The 20,751-nt window shown below is 29.7% G+C and overlaps 1 protein-coding gene across 1 annotated transcript; it reads left to right on the top strand.

Annotated features, from left to right (window-relative positions):
- The first annotated feature begins 6,616 nt into the window (after window positions 1-6,616).
- Window positions 6,617-19,405, top strand: LOC129988773 (uncharacterized). The gene is made up of 2 exons (XM_056097041.1): window positions 6,617-9,740; window positions 19,217-19,405. Exon 1 carries the CDS (start codon window positions 6,716-6,718, stop codon window positions 9,722-9,724), a length of 3,009 nt encoding a protein of 1,002 aa, XP_055953016.1. The 5' UTR covers window positions 6,617-6,715; the 3' UTR covers window positions 9,725-9,740; window positions 19,217-19,405.
- Window positions 19,406-20,751: the final 1,346 nt, after the last annotated feature.

Below are 20,751 nucleotides of genomic sequence, written 5' to 3'. Positions count from 1 at the left end.
AAAGTGGAGCGGTGACTTCGCACTTTCCAGTGAAGCCTCGCACTTTCCGGTGAAATCACCGATCCGATAAATTTCAGTGATATGCAATTCAATGATACGATATGATACGATAATTCCAATAACCGGCCCGTTCACTTTTCAATCCAATCACAGATTTCTTTCGAGAGCTTCCATTGGACAGATCGTATCGATTGTTACTTTCCAGTGAAGTCACCACTCCGGCAAATTTCAGTGATATCGTATCGATTGTTACTTTCTATCGTGATCCAAAACCTGTAATCGAAATATCATCAGTAAGATCGTATCAAGGATTTGAATCACACCACTCTTTGAATAGTATTGATCACTTGTATTTGTGACTTTTTGATATTGGTTACGTAATAACCGCTCTTAAAATATTCGCCATCCCTAGTTGTATCAATGTCAAAAATAATAATCCTTTTTTTGTGGCAACAGTAATCGAAAAAGAGAATTTTTGATCAATAAAGATTGTCTGTGGAAGAATATGAAAGAACAAACATTAACAAGAAGAAGAGTGGTTTATTACAGCATTTAATGATAAATAATTCTGAAGTGTTAAAACAATTGATTTCAATTATGAAAAATTCACAACCAAATATAAAGAGTATAAAGGAAAGAAATTAAACCAAAATTTGAAAAAGAAAAAAAGGAAGAATATTAGTTTAAATAAATAAAAGAAAGAAAAAATCTTGAGTCACTTTAAAAAGAATTTAAGACTTTAAAAAAAAAATTGCAGGCCTCAAAATTTTTCAAAAAAAAAAAGTGTTTAAAAATTTTTTGATTTATTTAAAACTAAGCTGATTGTTTTGAAGAAAGCGTTTTTATTAGCATTTAAGTATTTGATGTTACAATTTAAAAATAAAAATTATTATTTGTAATTTTAAATGCAATCGGCAGAGAGAGTTGTATTTTGTTACTGGAAATATTATGTGTAAGATAGTATTTTATGTCTAGTATTATTTGTAAATATAAATGCTTTTATATTCATTTATGAAAGCCTCAGTTTATTGTTAGACTAATTAATTTAGGATCTATTAAAGAAATCAGCAGAAGTGGTCTCCCCAAAACTTTCTCGTATACTTTCTAATAAACTTGTCGAGTCAGAGAAAGCCTTACTTGGCACTGGCGTTCTATAATTACGAAATATTAACTTTTTTTCGTGAATTTAGCATTTTTACTGAATCTGTTGTGTCATCCTTAGCGATTAATCCTTGGCAAGTGTTAATAGTATCCAAAAATCGAGTTTTGTTTTAAACATGTTTTTCTCAATCGAATCAAACAAAAATTAGACACAAAATTGAACTTGTAGTCACAAAATCCAATACCAGTTTTGATATACTTAAGTCACTGTGATTTTGAATTATCACGTTTCAGTGAACTAGAGATTTGGATGAATTTACACGCTTTAGACCTCTGTCAGTTCGAAAAACAGAACGAAGAGAACTAGATAGTATAACCTTAGTATAGACGCTAGTATATACTTAATATAAATCCAACCAAAGGGTTGAGCATATGTCGGTCTATTTTTTCAGAAATATGTAAACGCGAGTCAAGAATTCTTGGGACTTAAATATATCAAATTTGATATGGTTTTTGTGACTACAAGTATAGTATTATGCCAATTTTTTTGTTTCAGTGGGTTGGGAAGAACGCGGCTAAAACACAAATTTGATTTTCGGATACTATTTATCGCATACCAGGGATAAATCGCCAAAAAACTCGCCAAAGATCCCACGATCGATTCAGTGAAAAATTAAATTCTAGCCAAAAGTTAATATTTCGTACGCCAATGCCACGCAAGGCGTTCTCTGGCATTACACCTTTATTAGAGAGTATTCGAGAAAGTTTTGAGAAGACCACTCTCGACGGTTTATTTATTTATTTATTATTATTTCTCTTTATGAAAATTTGTTTAAAAAAAGATCATAAATGAACTAAGATTTTGCATCTTTAGTACTCACTTAGATGTAACGTTTCTGGATGAATGAAAATCGTAATGGGAACTTATCTTACATCTTATATAAATGAAATTTGCTATCTATTCTTATCATCATAGTTTTGTATAAAATTTTATTCTCTAGAGGATGAAAAACTGCAGCTATGTTTATCTTCACTATGATACTAAGCATACAAAACATATTTGTTTTTTACAAGTACACCAGAAAATCAAAGGGAGAACACATATTTTTTTTCTTATATAAAAATCTTTAGATTCTGAAAACATAAATTAATTTTTAAGATTTTGTTTATAGTTATTTGTTTTAAGCGGGAGCTGTTCCTTTTAAGGCCAGCCCTGCAGCTGATTGTCAAACGAAGTTAGTTAAAAATAATGGGCTAAAGGTAGAAAGAAAAAGTAAAAGCTAGTGTTCTTTACTATTATTTAAAAAGCACAAATTTGGACACAGTACTAATGACATAGCGAGAATCGGCCATGAATGTCTATGGTGCCATGGCGGCAAAGTATATAAAGAAAAAGTTATATTAGCATAAAAAAATAAATTCAGATTCGAGATTTTGACAGATCGCCACGTCTCATACTCCTCTGAATCCGAAAAGCACATTTTTGGAATTATGTCTTTGAGCTAGACGTATGAAATTTGGTTTGTGACATTTACACCAAATTCGTAGATTTTTATTATATTTGGGACGAAATCCGTTATCAAGAAATTTGGCTGCCCGAATGCAATAGCTGTTAAGCTTAAAGAACAAGATAGATGAAATTTGGTACTTAGTTTTTGAATTAAATTGTCGATTGTTATCGAAATTTGCTCTAAATCAGTCAAGTAATCGACAGTCTGTATTTTCTCATGCATATAAACACAAAAATCCAAAAGTGCAAAGAATTATATTAATTATTTGCTTACAAATTTAATATTTATAGCTCACCTTCCATCTTTTGATTTATATCAACCAAGGGGTAGACCATTTGTCGGTTTGTTCTTTCGAATGCATGTAAACGCGATAACTCAAAAATTTAATGATTTAAATAAATAAAATTTTGTATCCTTATCACGAAAAATATTGTTGTATGTCAGAATTTGGTTTCAACAATCGAAAATAGATATCTATAATCCATGCTCATTTTTCTTCATATACTACGAAACAAATACCTATGTGGGATTCAGAAAATAAAAATTTAAGTGTTTATAGTTTCATCCAAGGTGCATAATCTTATGAAAAGGGGGAGGCATTGGATAACAACTTTTTTACAGAGTTTTAGGGAGACCCACCCACTGGTGTAAGTCAATTCCAATAAAGGGTTAAAAAAATAAAGAGAGTTGTATTGATCTAGACTGATCAAATAACGAAACAGAATTTCCAGACATTTCTTTATTTTACAGCCCTATATATACAAAAGAACAACTTGTTCTAATCTTGGTTAAATAAATAGTTATTTACACCTGCAGTAGGAGACACAACAGTCGAAGGTTTATCTTGAAACTCAGTTGGTTCTCAGACTCCGAACTCGTGGGCGTAGTCTAACAGTCTACCTACAGTTCGTTTCTTCTCCCCTCCTAAAAAAAAAAAAAAAAAAAAAAAAAAAAAAAATCCGCACTTTATTTCGGCGACAATTTCAGCCTCTTAATTTACATTGGTCATTTGAGCTCTCTTTCGGCTAATCGGGGTTCAGCAATATGCTCTCACAGCGGCGCCAGTCGGTCGTGGGAAGGTCCTTTGCGTGATGCACCTTTCATAACTGACTATTCTGGAACACGGAGTTATCATAGTCCTTTTACAATGAGAAACATTTAGCATCCAGATGTTTGGACACCCCTTTCTCTTTGAAGGTACTCTCAATATCTCTTCGACGAGGAATTCCCACATGTGGTGTTTCACTGTAGTCGCTAATGAACAGAAGCTAGACTACCCAGGTGAAAAGATCCACCATCTGGCTATCTTGAGGAGTTTAGTAATTAACAGCGACGATACAGCTGGCGGTAAATATCTTATCAGTACTGGGAAACCGGGAATGTTACAGAGTGTTTTGAGTCTCATTGCCAAGTTCTGAAATAAATAGAACCTAGTTTGTTAATTTTTTTATACAATATTAGATTTCAATTAAAGGAAGTGACAATGTACTTTTAAATAAACGCAGCTTAAAAAATGCTATAGCGTATTTTCTTTCGATATGAATATTATTTTTACTTTCTCGTATATGAAGTATAAATGAGATATTGTAATCGTCAAAAAATCCGAACTCATGATTTTGGAAAATCTCCACTTTTAAGACCGCCCTGAATTCGAAAACCCTCGACATAATTTGGCTTTCAACCATCTGTGAAAACAATAACTCAAAAATGCTTTGAACTAATCGAATGAAATTCGGTATATGGACTTTCGATCAATTTTGTAGATTTCTATCAAATTTTAAAAGAATTCCATTGACAAGAAACCTACCTATCAATAAAAACATGATACAAAACGCAAATAGTAGGTAAATGAAATTTGATGCACAGATTCAACGTCTAAAATATAGACTCTTATCAAATTTTGAACTAAATCTGTCAAATTTGACCGCTTTTCAATCTATATTTTTAAATTCGTGTGTCTTAAATCAATGAAATTCGGTACGTTTTGTTACCGATGCGGATACAACTTTAGTTCCATGTCAAATTTTGTTTACAATCGGAAGGAAAAAAGGCGCCCAAAATGCATATTCGCACGGTAGATTCGGTAAAAGTAGATGCATTCCAAAGTCCTATATTTTTGTAACTATCGTTCACTAAGGCCATGCAAAAAATTAACAGCATTACTCTAGGTCCACATTTTTATGCGGGATGAGGGAGTTAAGATTTTTATTAGGGAGTTTGCAAGTAAGCTTTGGAAAGACAACTTCCGATGATTTATATTTTTTTTTGTATAGTAAAAAAAAAAAAAAAAAAAAAAAAAAAAACCGTATATGAATAAGTAAATTATCTCTTCTGGACAATGGAGCTTCATCACTATAGTATACTGCCTTTTTTAATTATCAGTTTCAAACCCAAAGAACAGGTCATAATTCACTTCCTTTATTTTTCCTGATTGAAAAGTTGACATTTATTACAACTTAAAACTAAATTTAAAAATAAGATTGATATTTATTTACAACTTAAAATTAAATTTAAAAATGAGATTGATATTTATTACAATTTAAAAATAAATACGGAATATGTACATACCTTCATAACTACAATCATAATAATAATAGCAAGATACAGACATAATAATAATAGCCACAAATGTAATAATATGAAATAGCGCATTTAATATCAAACAATTCAAAATACATTAAAAAATAAATCATTTTCATTCTAAAGTTAGTGTTCGTAATTAAAGTTAGTAGAAGACTTAGACTGCATACTTGTCCGCCAATCTTTAAGATCTCGGTGTATAATTACTTACTGCTAATCTTGCACTGGTTTCTAAGTCGTCGTGCGTGAGATGGGAATGATATGTTGTCTTAATTATATTTTTTTGTTGAAAATGCAGATTCACACAGGTAGGTAGATCCAAAGAACGATATTAAATGATATGCAACTTTTAAAAAAATTAAAATACTTTACTTAGTCCGTTACATTCCGAAAGTTATTCTTTAGTTCTGGACTGGGTGCTTTTATATCATTTTAAAGGAGAAAAACGTCGTTTTTCTCAAGCGATAAAGATAATGTTTCATTTATATTTTCAGTTATTTCTTCCAAATCAACATTGCCAACAAATGTAACAATTGGTTTCTTTTATTAAGTGCGTCTTAGGTCTTAGTAACTGCGTTCACCCTAAAATATCTTAGTGGTCCACTGGTCGATCGCGATCGACTTATGCCCACCCCTGCTTTATAAGGATACCGTACTTGAAATTATTCAAATTAAAATCAAATGTTGGTTAAATTTAAAAAAAAAAAATTCGAATTACTTTTTTTTTTTTAGTTTTGTTTTTTGAGACCGACATAACCTAATTTGTTTGGGGGTGGACATTGTATTATAATGTTTGGATTGTATTAAAAAGTTCTGCTGTCGTTTTGTAGCAATTTTAGACTATAATACGAGGTTGTTGCTTTTTTTCTTTTCCAAAATTACTTTTAAATTTAATTTTTTTTAACGCACGCGATAATAAAATCAAATTCCATGAGGATGACCCGCAATCAATGCTTTATTATTTCAGTTTGACACAATATTTGTTGCTAAAAAAATTCTAAAACAAAGATAATATTTAAATCAATAAAAAATATGTAGTTTTGACTGTGAGATGGGAACCCCCATCGATTCTCTCCCTACAGAGTTTTATCCAGTTTCGGAAATGAGGTTATTACAGATTTTTTGGCCTTTTATTGTTTGTAAACTCCATTCCGTATTTCTGTCTCTTCTAAATATTTGAATATATATTTGTTCTTGATGTATCAAATACTATGTTTAAAAAAGGTACATTTTTTTCAATTTTTCGATATCTTTTGCGACTTTAATGGAAAACCGTACATATTTGGACAGCCCCCAATGCTTAAAACTGGAGGAGGAATTTGTCATCCCTCCCCAGGAGATACAGAAGGGAAGTATCGATTCGTTGCTCTATTCCCTGTTTTCTTTTTCTAGGAAAAGGGGAGCCAGAGGGTTGTTTGCTTCCCATCTGGTTGGTATTTCTGTGAGACCTTGAAGTAAAGCCAAGCTTGTGAAATTGCTCCTGTAAAAGGAATGAATACTTCAGAAACAGGAGACCGTCGAAAATGGCAAGTCACACTACTGATATAAATACGGACTCTAATGAATTCAAAATTAACATGAAAGAAGGAGGAACAGAGGAACTTACACTTAATAAGGTAAAATATGTTGTTGATAAAGTTCTTGAATATGCTAAATTAGCTAAAAATAAAACTCCTAGGATGAATGAAATTAACTGCAACGATCCAGTTATTGCCTGGACAGAATATAGGAGTGATCCTGAAGATTTATTTGATATTTTTTCTCATCAGCTTGAAGACGAGTCACATATAGACCTGACAGATCGGTCAGAGAGTAAAACTTCCGAGGCTGTAAACTGTGAAACGACTGAATACTCCGGGACCAAGAATCAGAAGACCAGTATAAATAGTAACATTCAAACTATTAGTTTAACTGAATGCGAAAATTCAGCATTTAACGTTCCTGAAAGATATTCCAGAAAAGCAACTCCTTCTGAAGGAAAAGTATTCTCCAAAGTTGCAAATCCATATATCAGTAAGAAAAATATTAATTATAAAAATAACAGCTATTTTTCTCCCCCTCTACGAGTTAAAAAGCCAGAATTACGCCGTCAACTTATATTAAAAATTTTGAATTTGGATTCTTCAAGAGATTTCAGCATTGAGGAAAAAACCTCGAATGCAGACGAATGCAGTGGAACCGATGATTCAGATGTTGTATTGCATTGTATTGCTCCGGTGAATGATAATTCTCGGAAATTAAATTACGTTTGTTCTTCATCAACAGAAGATTCCGCTTCACAAAATTCTGAAGAACAAAACTCTGAAGAAGAAGAACAAAATTCTGATGAAGAAGAAGAAAATTCTGAAGACGAACAAAATTCTGATGAAGAACAAAATTCTGATGAAGAACATAATTCTGAAGAAGAACAAAATTCTGAATATGAACAAAATTCTGAAAACGAACAAAATTCTGATGAAGAAGAAGAAAATTCTGAAGACGAACAAAATTCTGATGAAGAACAAAATTCTGATGAAGAACATAATTCTGAAGAAGAACAAAATTCTGAATATGAACAAAATTCTGAAAACGAACAAAATTCTGATGAAGAAGAACAAAGTTCTGAAGAAGAACAAAATACTGACGAAGAAAAACATTCTCGGACAACAAATTCTCTGAAAAACCAATTCGAAGGACAAATTTCTGAAGTAAAAAGTCCTAAAGAATTAATTTCATATATCTGTATGGATAATATTAATTATAAAAATATGAATAGCTATGTTTTGAAAAATGTATTTTCCCCTCTACGAGTTAAACCGCCAAAATTACAGTATGAAACTATAGGGAAAATTGTAACTTTGGAGGATCCTTCAAAAGATTTAAGCATTATTAGTGATGGCATAATCCCGAATGTAAACGAAGGTAGTGGAACCGATGATTCAGATATCGGAAAGCATTGTATTGCTCGGGTTAATGATAATTCTCGGAAATTAAATTACGTTTGTTCTTCATCAACAGAAGATTCCGCTTCACAAAATGCTGTAGAAGAACAAAATTCTGAAGAAGAACAAAATTCTGAAGAAGATCAAAATTCTGATGAAGAACAAAATTCTGAAGGACAAATTTCTGAAGAAGAAAAAAAAACTGAAGAATTGATTTCATATATCTGTATGGATAATATTAATTATATAAATGACAGCTATGTTTTGAAAAATGTATTTTCCCCTCTACGAGTTAAACCGCCAAAATTACAGTATGAAACTATAGGGAAAATTGTAACTTTAGAGGATCCTTCAAAAGATTTAAGCATTATTAGTGATGGCATAATCTCGAATGTAAACGAAGGTAGTGGAACCGATGATTCAGATATTGGAAAGCATTGTATTGCTCGGGTTAATGATAATTCTGGGAAATTAAATTGCGTTTGTTCTTCACCAACAGAAGATTCCGCTTCACAGAATGCCGAAGAAGAACAAAATTCTGATGAAGAACAAGATATCAAAGAAGAACAAAATTCTAATGAAGAAGAACAAGATATCGAAGAAGAACAAAGTTTGGAACGAATATTTCCAGAACTTTTTATTCAGCTCGAAGAATATACTAAATTTGCCGACCAAAAAAAATGCTTCCCATATGAAATTGTGAATTATATGTCAGAATCATTGAAAAGTATAAATGAAAGGATACCAATTTTTTCAAAATATGAAGAATGTGTTCGAAGTATAAACGCTAAACTGGGTTACGAAACATTGGAGGATAAATTTCCTTCGAACCAGAACAAATCCAATATTGAGGAAGAACAAAATTCTGAAGAAGAAAAACAAAATACTGAGATAGAAATACAAAACTTTGAAGAAGAACAAAATACTGAAGAAGAAAAACAAAATTCTGAATTAGAATTGAATACAGAGGAAAAGAAACAAAATAATGAAAAAGGAAAACAAAATTCTGAATTAGAATTGAATACAGAGGAAAAGAAACAAAATAATGAAAAAGAAAAACAACATTTTGAAAAAGAACAAAATTCTGAGGAAGAACAAAGGCTCGGTGATATGAAACGCGACTGCTTTATCGAACCGCAAGAACCTTTAAATCGTGGCATTATATTCACAGTTTTTTGTATAGTTCTTATATTTATATTTTCGCATTCTATGGCTCATTACAATTACAATTTACAGAAAAATAACAGTGTCAGTCCAGATCCTCAAATGGATCATTTGATGTCTTACTTGCTTGTTGATTTATTTGAAGACAGCACATGGGCTTACGATGGAAGAATGTATTCCATTGCGAGTATGTACGAGATGCATGATTTGAAGCACAGAACATCGTTAAGGCTCCAATCTAGTATTACTATTGCAAATGCATGGATAACTTTGGTCTTGGCTGATGTTCATAAAGACCAAAATCTTAAAGAATCTGTAGAATCATTCTTAACAACTCACTCTAATGAGACTTTGCATTCTGATATTTGGAAGAATAAAACGCAGTCGATGATGACTACTATAACAGAAAAGTACAAAGCAGATTTCCAAAAGCAACTACTTGAGTGAAAAATAATGGCAAATGGTAAGTAGGAATTTGAAATTATTTGGAAACTCATACACCCCCGAAAATAAGATCTTGTCCGAAATTAATCGTAAAAAAGTGGTTCTCAACATTTAGTAGTTAGCTTTTTACTTCTATTTCACTTTTTCTTTAAAGATTGATCTAGATGTCCCACTTAATTTTCATTTCCTTTTCTGAACTTAAGTATCTCTTCTCTAATAGCCTTAGGAGAAGTTTTAGATTAATAAAGACATTGGATTTAGTAATAGTAAATAAAAACATTAGGAAAATCGATTGTTGAACGAAAAGAATCGTAAGTCTAATTTTCCAATTAATAATTAGATAAAATAAATAAATGGGTGAAGTGGATAATGGCCTTATTGTCCGCATCTCTGAAAATTCCAAAGGCTCCTAAATTTCATTAATTTTTTTATTGCAGTATTTTCACACCAATTTAATTTTTAAGGACTGTACACTCAAGCTTGAACAAATCCAGTCAAGTATCGTTCAGATTTTGGAATATTATTCTGGCAACTTTTCTAATTAAATACCTTTTCAAGTGCTATATTGTGTTGTTTTGTAATTCTAATAAAATATATTTGTTGTTCTATAATGCTTTTAATTGTTATTTAATATGTTATTAACTGTCCAATTTAATAATTAAGTAGGATTTTAATTGCGTTAATAAGGTGATTTTTTAATTATTTTGTTTAAAATTAATTTGAATGTTTTATATGTAGACATTAATATAACTTTCTTGAAAATGATCCAAATTAAATGTTTTTTTTATATGAATTTGTTAAAATTTGCCATTTAAAACTGATTATAACAGATTAGCTACCCTTAGCTCAGATGGAGGGGGAGTAAGAGATAAACGATTATACGTGTTCCCTATTCCAAATTTGTATTAAATTTTGGAAATAATCCGTAAAAGAGAAATCGATTTCTGCATGTGAATATGATAATTTAACCCTTTCGAGACCGATTTGATAAAATTCTCATTGGTTTAAATGTCCTATCAGTCTTGAAAGGGTTAAACGCGCAATGCATTAAATGAATGCATATGATATATAATTTTGCCATCGAAATTATAGATCCGTTTAAATTTTCAAACAGTCAGTGAAGTGGTTGAACGTAAATTAGTTTTTTATTCTAATGTTTGTAAGATCGATGCAACAATCCAAATAAGTGATTTTTGATGTGTCATTTTGATACAAACATTATATTTCTGTATCAAATCTTTCTCCCATTTAGTCAAAAAGAAAATGACTAAAATATATATTCGATTCTGTATAAAAAAGCATCATATTTTGGAAATTACCACAGATTGTATATGTGAAATCGAGGGGAATCGAAGTCTTAATAACGCATTCGGACCAAGTTGTAAGTTTTTAAAAACGATAAATTAAATTGTCAAGTATGGTTATCTAAGTGTATTTTTTGTTTGGTATTTACCGAGTTTACTACTGTCAGAGATTGATGAAACACTTGTACGTTTAATTGTTATGAGTGTCTCCAGGTTGCACATATCTTAATTATGTTTTCATTATAAAATAGAAATAGATACTTTTTTTTATCATAAATGTGAAAAACGTCCACAAAGAAATTGTTAATATCAAAATATAATACAAGGGGAAAAAATACGATACATTCTCCTAAGTAAATAAGACTTACTAGAATGTATAATCTAATGTATCTATTGTAATAAAATTTAATCTATAATTAATTAATTTAAGTTCAGTTTTATTTCCGATGGAATGCGTTGAATAGCATTTTAATATTTTTATTTGACTATTATTATTTTCAAAATAAAACAATTAGAAATCAAAAACAATAAATATTTATACAAAATCTTCTAAAATCGCCTAATCCATTTGAAAATGCATTTAATTTTAGCTCCCTATGCTTATTAACAGGTTCGCTGGAATATTTTTTGTGTTATATGAAATTTCTAGTGCATAACGAAATGTTAATGATTACCTTGACGAAGTGTCTTTAAACATTAAATAGCGACAGAGATTAAAGTTGTATTATTTTAATAGCTTTACACATACTCTATTTATTGTGTACACGAACTTTCCTGATATAGTCCAGTCCTTATGGCATCGCAATGCTATTAAAAATTTAATTTCTCAAGATAACCTTTATTCAAAGTTGTTGTTATTGTGTAAGTTCAATTCCTAGTTCGTCATTTAAGAAAATAAACAGAATATTCTTAGAACAAATTTCAGCAGTAGACAAAAAAAAAAAAAAAAATCCCTTTAAATGTTTGCTTAAGCGACGAAAACGATTTCAATTTTATTGCAGCAATGAAAATAATTATTAAAAATTTTGCAGGTAAATATATTTTTATAAAATTGTCTCAATTGAGAAAAATATTGTTTCATTTAATTGCTTTCATTAAAGATAGTTATTTTTTATTATTTTTTAAATCATAATATTTTTGAATACTATTATTTTCGATCTAGCACAATTTTTTATATATCAATAGATAATATATAAATCAGTCTTGCTTAGTTGTTAATTAATGAACGCTTTAAAAAATAACGATCAGATCAGGTCATATTCCTATTCTTCAAAGCGCATTTCAGTCAAATTTATTAGATCTAAAATTATCTGGCTTGTTGAGCTCACACAGACTCGCGCATACTTTCTGTTTTATTTTTACTAGAAATTAGTTTTATATTCCGGTTTTATTCGGGATTAAAATCTTTTCATGTATAATATTTTTTAACATAGAACCTAATATGCATAAAATATTATAATATGCAAAATTCTTTTATCGTCTGCTTTTACTTAAAATATCAACCGAACCAAACGATTTTTAATTGCCTAAAAACTTGTTAAAATAAAAGGTTTTTAAAAAAAAGTAATGGCTATTGTAGTTGTGCAAGAAAGGCATTTTTTTTTTTTTAAATTTCGAATTAAATGAATGTTTAAATAAATTTTGTGCTTTGAAAAAATCGACAGTAGTCTCTTGTTTTATACAATAAGTATGAAAAATTTGCTTGATTTCTAACAAGATGTTTAGAAGGAAACGTGGAACATTCATATATAGTCATATTGACTTTCATTTATATTAAAATCAATAAACTCCTTTATCATGTAATTCTTCCTTAAATTAGACTGGAGACTGAATTATGTATATGCACGAATGTACAAAAAAAAGTCGAGGGAAGAACTTTCTTGTACATTTTTTAATAATTAATTACAGAAAACAGAAAACACCCCGATTTATAAATATTTTAATAAGTTTCCAAGTCCGCAATTTTGTGACTGAAATTTGATAATCTAACGATTCATTTCAAATTATAATAAATTAATTTTCATATTGAACATATTAAAGAATTAAGGTTTTTGTATTTGCTTATTAAATATATGCTTTCATACGTCTTAGCTTTCAATATCCTATTCGCATCCAAAAAATTATTTCATTTTATTCTAATCTATTCTCATTTTCAATGATTTGGAGGAAAAAAATTTAATCTGCGGTTCGGGATTAAAATCTTTTCATGTATAATATTTTTTAACATAGAACCTAATTTGCATAAAATATTATAATATGCAAAATTCTTTTATCGTCCTCCTTTTCAGAATTAAATCCACTGAAACAGCGTTTTTTTTATTTGAAGGAATCAGAACTTACGATCTCTAACAGGAATTTCTTTTTTCTCCTAAAAATCTATAGAACTATTACTAAATTTAAAATTCATATATCATAATTTTGGATCAGAAAGTTCTTTTGTCCACTTTCTGCAATAGAAACTAATATTAATAATGAAGATTTAACTTTGTACTGAGTAATTGTAATGCATAAATCTTCTTGCAAATATTTCATTTGTGTATTTTATTTTTCTATGAGACAGAATCTATTCCATTTTGTGTATATTTGGTTTCTAAAAATACCGATATCTGCTCCAATCTCTTCAAAACTGAGTCAAGAAACATCTTCCATTGTCGACTTCTTACTACGCCAGTGCTATGTTGCCCTCTTAAATTCGGTTAAAAAATTTTTTTATTAGAAATGGATTAAGAAGCATACTTTTAAGTATTTAAGAGCCAAACAATTGACAGATGCTAAACAGATGAAAAATTTTTTCTATGTCATTTATTTCAATTAAATGTTAGAAATATATGTGATAATTAATTTTTTTGATATCTTCTAGTTAATATTATGGATTTTTGTGAAGAGATGTTCGCATCATTTTTCTGTCTTTTTTATGGTTGCATGTGAATATTGAAATACCATCATAAAATTGTATTCCTTAAAACCACTTTTCAATTTCATTTTATTTAATTAAAAAAAGGATTATTAGTCCATAAAAGCATCTAAAGAAGCCAGCTTAGATTTCAGTTTTCCTGATATTCTTATTTTTTTGGCACTTGGATAAGTTCTGGAATGCTTATTTTTTTTTTTTTTATACTGTTGCTCAAATTTAAAGTTTATCACTTTGCTAACGGAAAATTTCTTGACTGTTTTTTTTTTTTTTTTCCAAACTCTTTAATTTTTATAGATCACAGTGGAATGATTATATACCTAGTATTGAAAGTTCTAAAAGAACATTCTTTTCCAGTTCACATTTTAAAATTTAAATCTAGATCATTTAATTTATTAGATATTTAAAGATAAGTGAAATTACGACAGTTGATTGAAATTTAGTACAAATCCGGGAGGCCATTTTGGCTTCGTGAAAAAAAATCACAATTTGTTTGAATATTATCTTTGATACGTTTAGTCAATACAAACTGATATTTCACAATTATAAAAAATAATATTCTTTCTGTTATATTATCTACTTGTTGGTACCTTTCCCCCCCTAATTTGTATATGCCAAACTAATTTATTGTTGTAATTAAAGGGCAAATTATAGTGATCAAAACATTTTGCAATTTGAAATTATTTCGGAGCATTATTTTGGACATGTACTTACATATGAAGCTATTTTCACTTTTACCACTTCAACTAATAAATAAGTAAAGAAAAATACCCCTCTGGTTCCTAAAATCATTTTAGTTCAGGTACTTCAGAAACGGGAAATCTCTCTTCTCTTCACAAGTTTCTCTTTCAAAAATAAGAAAACCTAATCCCCCCCCCCTCCCTTCAAAATCCACAATGGTAGCTCTTGTTCTTTAGTGGCTGTCGTACAATAGAGATCGCAAGTTAGCTGATAGCTACTGTACAAATGTATGCTCGCACATCTTTTGAACGTTCTTAGAAAGCCTTTGTCCACCAAATTCGTCTGCAAGAGAGTCTCTTGTGAACAAAGCAAGCGCCACGGGTATTCCATCAATCATATTTAAAGAAAGAGGAAGGAATTTGGTAGAGACATCTAGGGTACTCTGACAAGACTCCGTAGTTTCATTGAACTGGAGTTTGCAGCTTTTCCGTATTGATAGAGATATTAGACAGAGAGTATGAGTCTTAGTGTAGTATTTCGGGTAGGTTTACAATGTTATGATAATAGAGGATATTTTTAGAGTATCTACAGCAAACATAATATAGTCAGCGGAAGTACTTTCAAATAAAGATGTTCCCTCTCTCCTCGTATAAAATTGTGGACAAGGCCGCGAATTCTATGAGTGCTCAGACTTTTACAATCCTATTACATAGGAGAGAGCTCTGTATTACGTAGTAAAATAAAGAAACCCCGTACTCGCGTATTGCATGGCATCGACGAACAATAATTACAAATTTTTGATATTTTGCTTGAATTTATCAGGCTTGTTTTGACAATTTTTTTTTGGATGATCACGATGTGGTTAATACACAAGTATGAGAAAATCAAAGATATATTTTGAATGCCCTTTTTTCGCCTGATTGAAAATAAAATTTAGCCTAAAACTGCAATTGTATTCAAGAAATCATTTCATTTAAGTTATTTCGTTTTGAAGTGATCGCATTTGTATTTATCCAAAAGTACAGACATCGGTTGGTCAACTCTTTGATGAATTTGCTAGCAAATTTATATTTATCAGTATGTTAGATACTAAGTCTGTATGTATCAAAGTTTATCAGTCTAACTCAAAGCGTCTGTGAGTTATCATGTTCAGAGACAGACATAATTCCAAAAGTGTGTTTTTTAGATTCATGAGATCTAAAAATTGGAGACACATCAAAACATCCCCTCATTTTTTGACTGTTAGAGTACTGATTCCTTGTATATTTCGTTTAAAAGAAAGAAGGTGGAAAAATAGCTAAAGAAACTGATAACTTAATTGGATGTCTGGGAATATTTCCATTTGTGAGAAGCAAATAATAAGAAAATGAAAATTTTTATAAATTTATGAATTTTAATTTTACGGAATTTTATGAGTCGCGTAAAATGATTTTGAAAAATCAATATTCAAAGATAAGCAAATTTTTTTTAAAAAAATCATTATATTCAAATTGTCTGAAATTTGTCTATATCTTCTTTTTTCATTTATTTCCTATGCCCAGTTTGCTTTCCCATCTCCAACGAGTCAAAGTGAACAGAGATAGTAATTCTTCATTGAACGAATTACTAGACAATGCTTAGTAAAGGCGAGGAGCTTGTATTAATCATATCCAGCAATATGCTTAGCATAAATTCAAACTTTTAAATACGAATTATGTTATTTAGCGAATTAATAATAATATAATTAAAATAATGCGAATTATATTATTTTAAATTTATATTTTATAAATTTAATATCGTTTGAAATAATATTTTGTTTAATCAGAAATGATATTTATTTTCTTGTCGACAGTTAATACATTCAATAAAATTCTATGATATATAAAGTAGAATATAAATAAAATTTATTCTATTTTTTTATTTCATTATTTAAGTATACTTTAAGATAGACAATATTTTCTTGTTTTTTTCTGTCTTCAGCAAAAAATAAATAAATAAATTTAGTGGCTATCTGACTCGTGAACATCCAACATACAACTTGGCCATGTGAGAAACATGGATTTTCTATGTTCAAAGCAATAAGTTGGCAAAGTTTTATCGCAATCGGATGAATGGTACGACTGCGCATAAAATACGAACAAACAAAAATTCATTTTTATATATCAGATAAATCCAAACCATTAAAATAATATGAAAAAATGATATACACTCTTTTAAAATGCATAAATATTAGTTTCCTTTTGTGAGGATTGCTTCTATTAGTTGGATCGTTCCAAAATGTCCGCAGATAGACAGCTCCTAAATACTAAATTCTCTTACCTATTCATTTCATAGGATACACAGACGTATCACCTGCAAAGCTCAGCATCCTAAATCCTGAACTTGCAGCTGCAGATCTCTACATGTATTCCTATTGCAGCAGTATTTTTAGAAATCCTGTCGAGATAATGAGGCCCAACCCCGGACCTACCCAACCCCTCCATAACGTGTGGGGAAATCCAAAAAGAAGAGAGGATTACACAAAGGGGTCGGTCATTCATTTTATGACCACCATCTTCACGGATCATTCATTTTTGGGTAAAAAGGGAAAGTTGCCTCCTCTCGTGTCTCTCTAATCCAATAATGAAAATAGTCTGCAAAGAATGCGGACCTTGGTGTAGAACATTTCTTTTGGTTCTGAAAAAGATTCGTCTGATTTGTTCAGCATGCAAGGGGGAATATCTATATCGATCGTACATACTCATTGGTATACAGTGGGGGGGGGGGGTTGCAAGTTGATTACCTAAACATCTCTCGAAACATATAAAGATTTTAAGTTAAGAAATTTATTATTTTGCCAATAAAGCAACTTTATTTATTCACTATACACGTAAGATACTTTTTTTAACCCAAACGCCTAACGATTCCTCTTACTAAATCGCTAGAAATATTTTATTCATGTGCTGTCACAATTACATGACAGACGTAATAAGGTATGTCATCTAAATAATTAACTAACTATTATATGACACACTGAGCAGGTGCCGATCATCAAGTATCGAAATTTGTATACATTTCTTCAATAGAAAAAAAATGTTATTTTTTTAAAAATGTTGACTGAAACAATCTTAGAAGAAAATGACTAAAATTTTCAAGCTTTCTCTTAATGATCTATGGTTATTAAAACTGTTGGAATTGAAAGGGTAAATTTTAACTTAAATATAATCTTACTGTGCTCAACTCTAGAAAAGACTTGCAATCCACAATATTTACATTAATTTTCCATCCGTAAAAGGACAGAAAATTTTTAACTCCGCTTACAATCTGATGAATTAAAGTTTTTTCAAAATTATCTTAGCTACGATGATCTCCGGGCTTCTGGATTTTTTCGAAAATAATTATTCAGAACAGTTAATTAAAGCAGTCCTCGTAGTAAGGCATATGCAGCTTTATGCGTTTATCTAAGCTTATTTCACTTAATTTTAATCTTTCTCCAAATTTACAACTTATATTACTATTCCAAATTATCATGTGGAGAGATGCTCGTGATCAGTTTGGTGGAACTTCGAAATATCCCAGCATTGCCGTTTGACCTTTCATTATTCTTACAAATTCAGACATGTAAGTTATTTCCATACAATAAAAATTATATCTAGCAACTCAGTTATAAAAAAATAACTTAATGAACAATTTAGATTAAATTTGGTGATTGCAAATTAAAACAAATAATGATATGAATCAGATTTTGTCCAATAAAATTAAAAATATAAATAATTCTTACGTAAATAAAAAAAAAATTTAATTAATTAATTAAATCATATTTAATAGACGCTAAAAATTAAAAAGTAATTTGAGTTCTACTTTAAGAATTAGAATTATATTACAAATAAAAGCAAAAATAGGTATATTTTTTAAACAATAATAATTGTCTTTAATATCACAAACGATGGATGGTATGGCTTAATGTTTATAACATTCCACTTAATAAAAATACATTCGACATTAAAATGTGAGAAACATTGCAAATCACGAGGTATAAAAATCCACTGTATAAGTCATCTCGTATGGCATCTTCATCTAACAGTAAGCATCCCAAATTTTAATTTCAAAAAATAAAATTAGTAATTAAAGAAATACGCATTACATTTAATTTTTAAAATTTTTTGTTCATGCATGATTATTTGTCAAGTTTATGATACGATACAAAACTAACTCAATACTGAATCTAACTTATGAAATTGTGGCGAAAATAAATCAGTCGTTTTCTGCGCATGCTCTGTCTACTGCCCATGCCAGTGGAAGAAAAACTACGATTGAATATTTGATGAATCAGTTTGAAGTTAATTTCAACAATGAAATACGTAGTTGAAAATTATGCAAACAAAATATTTTTAAAACGGTATAAAAAAAATTTTTTGTAGCAATATTATTGTAAGGATTGTGAGAAAAGTCAAAATATCACTTACTTTTTATTTAAAATTTAATAATTATTTCAAAAATTCATATAAGAAGAGATTTATTTCATATATTGCGAAATTTTACCGCGGAGCTTATTATTAATCAAAAATTTCGTTACATTGTAATTTTAACTCATTTGCATATATTAAGAATAAATTCTAATTTTTTTCTTTTATTTTGTAGGAATAAAGAAGATTTTTCAAATTCTAACAAAGAACTGTTCTTTCCATCATTTAATCAGCCCTTCTTGGAAAAAAAAGTCAACAACAATACGAATACGCTCTCTCATAGATACCATTTCTTGCATATAACACGAAAGTTAATCTTCACACTTTTAAAGTTTAAAATTTCTTTTGTCAAATATTCATCATCATAAACGGATTGCCTTATTTTTATAAAGTTGTATCTTTTTACCTTGAACTATGAATATTCAATAAAGAAATTGAAAATACTTTGAATGCTTTCTTTTAATTATGAGTTGCGATTATTTCACTACCTTGTTTTCTTTTCAGGTCCAACTGAAGAATTTTTAATAGCATAATTTAAAAAAAAATCTAAGTAAGAAAAACATTTCACGAATTATTATAGAATCCACCTGTTTCACATTTGACAAAAATTTCACCGTTAACTCATTTTTTTTTTTAAATTAACTGAAATGAAAATCTTGTTTCTAATTCAATAATTATCTCAGTATTAAAGATCAGACTCTTCTACATAATTGCAATTAAGGATTGCAATACCGGGATAACGAATACCGGTATTTTGAGCCATTTATACAATTTTGTAATACCGGTATTCACAAGTTTAAATACCGGTTTTTCGGTATTTACTAAATATTTTTAAAACTGTCTCCACTATATGTTCAGGGATCGCGAACATAGCAAAATAGTATACGTTTTTGTTTTTATGTCTCTCTAACGGACGAAATTAGTTAGCTAATTAATTGCTTAAATATAAATTAGCAAAACTTGGACTATCCCCGAAAAAAGATATAGTATCCATAACGACTAATGGAGCAACAGTTATGAAAAAAGTTGGAAAGTTGATTGGTGCAAATCAGCAATGGTGCTATGCACATGGAATTCAAATAGGAGTAATAGATGTATTTAGGGATTGCAATACCGAATACCGGTATTTTGAGCCATTTGTACAATTTTATAATACCGGTATTCACAAGTTTAAGTACCGATTTTTCGGTATTTAATAGAAATTTTTTAAATTGTCTTGTAATTTTTTTAATTGTTCAGGGATCGCCAACATAGCAAAATAGTATACGTTTTTGTTTTATGTCTCCCTGACGGGCGAAATTAATTAGACTGTTAATTACAAAGTTGCATCGTACAATCAAGAGAAGTGATAAAATACTGTATGAAAATGGATTGTAAAAGCCTCCACCTTTTACGCAGGCGTTAGTATGGGTTTACTTCGACAAAATAGGAGTGAGAGGAAAGATGAAAGGAGATTCAAAACACGTTGGAGCAGTTTATTCCTAATGATGGAACGATTTTTGAAAGTGAGATATCCAATCCAATACATTATGTTGGAGAGATTCTAATTTATTAACAGCTAATGCAACAATAAATTTCATGTTGCAGAAGAACAGCACACATCACTATCTGTAGAATTATATATTACATTGAAAAATTGCACAGAAGAAAGACATACCGAAATAGAAAATGTCTTACGGTATTTACATAATTATAATTATTTTAAAAATG

The sequence above is a fragment of the Argiope bruennichi genome, chromosome 10, assembly GCF_947563725.1.
Source record: "Argiope bruennichi chromosome 10, qqArgBrue1.1, whole genome shotgun sequence".
Taxonomy (NCBI): Eukaryota; Metazoa; Arthropoda; class Arachnida; order Araneae; family Araneidae; genus Argiope; species Argiope bruennichi.
Note: the sequence above shows the minus strand (reverse complement) of the source record. Positions and strands in the feature narration are given on the sequence as shown.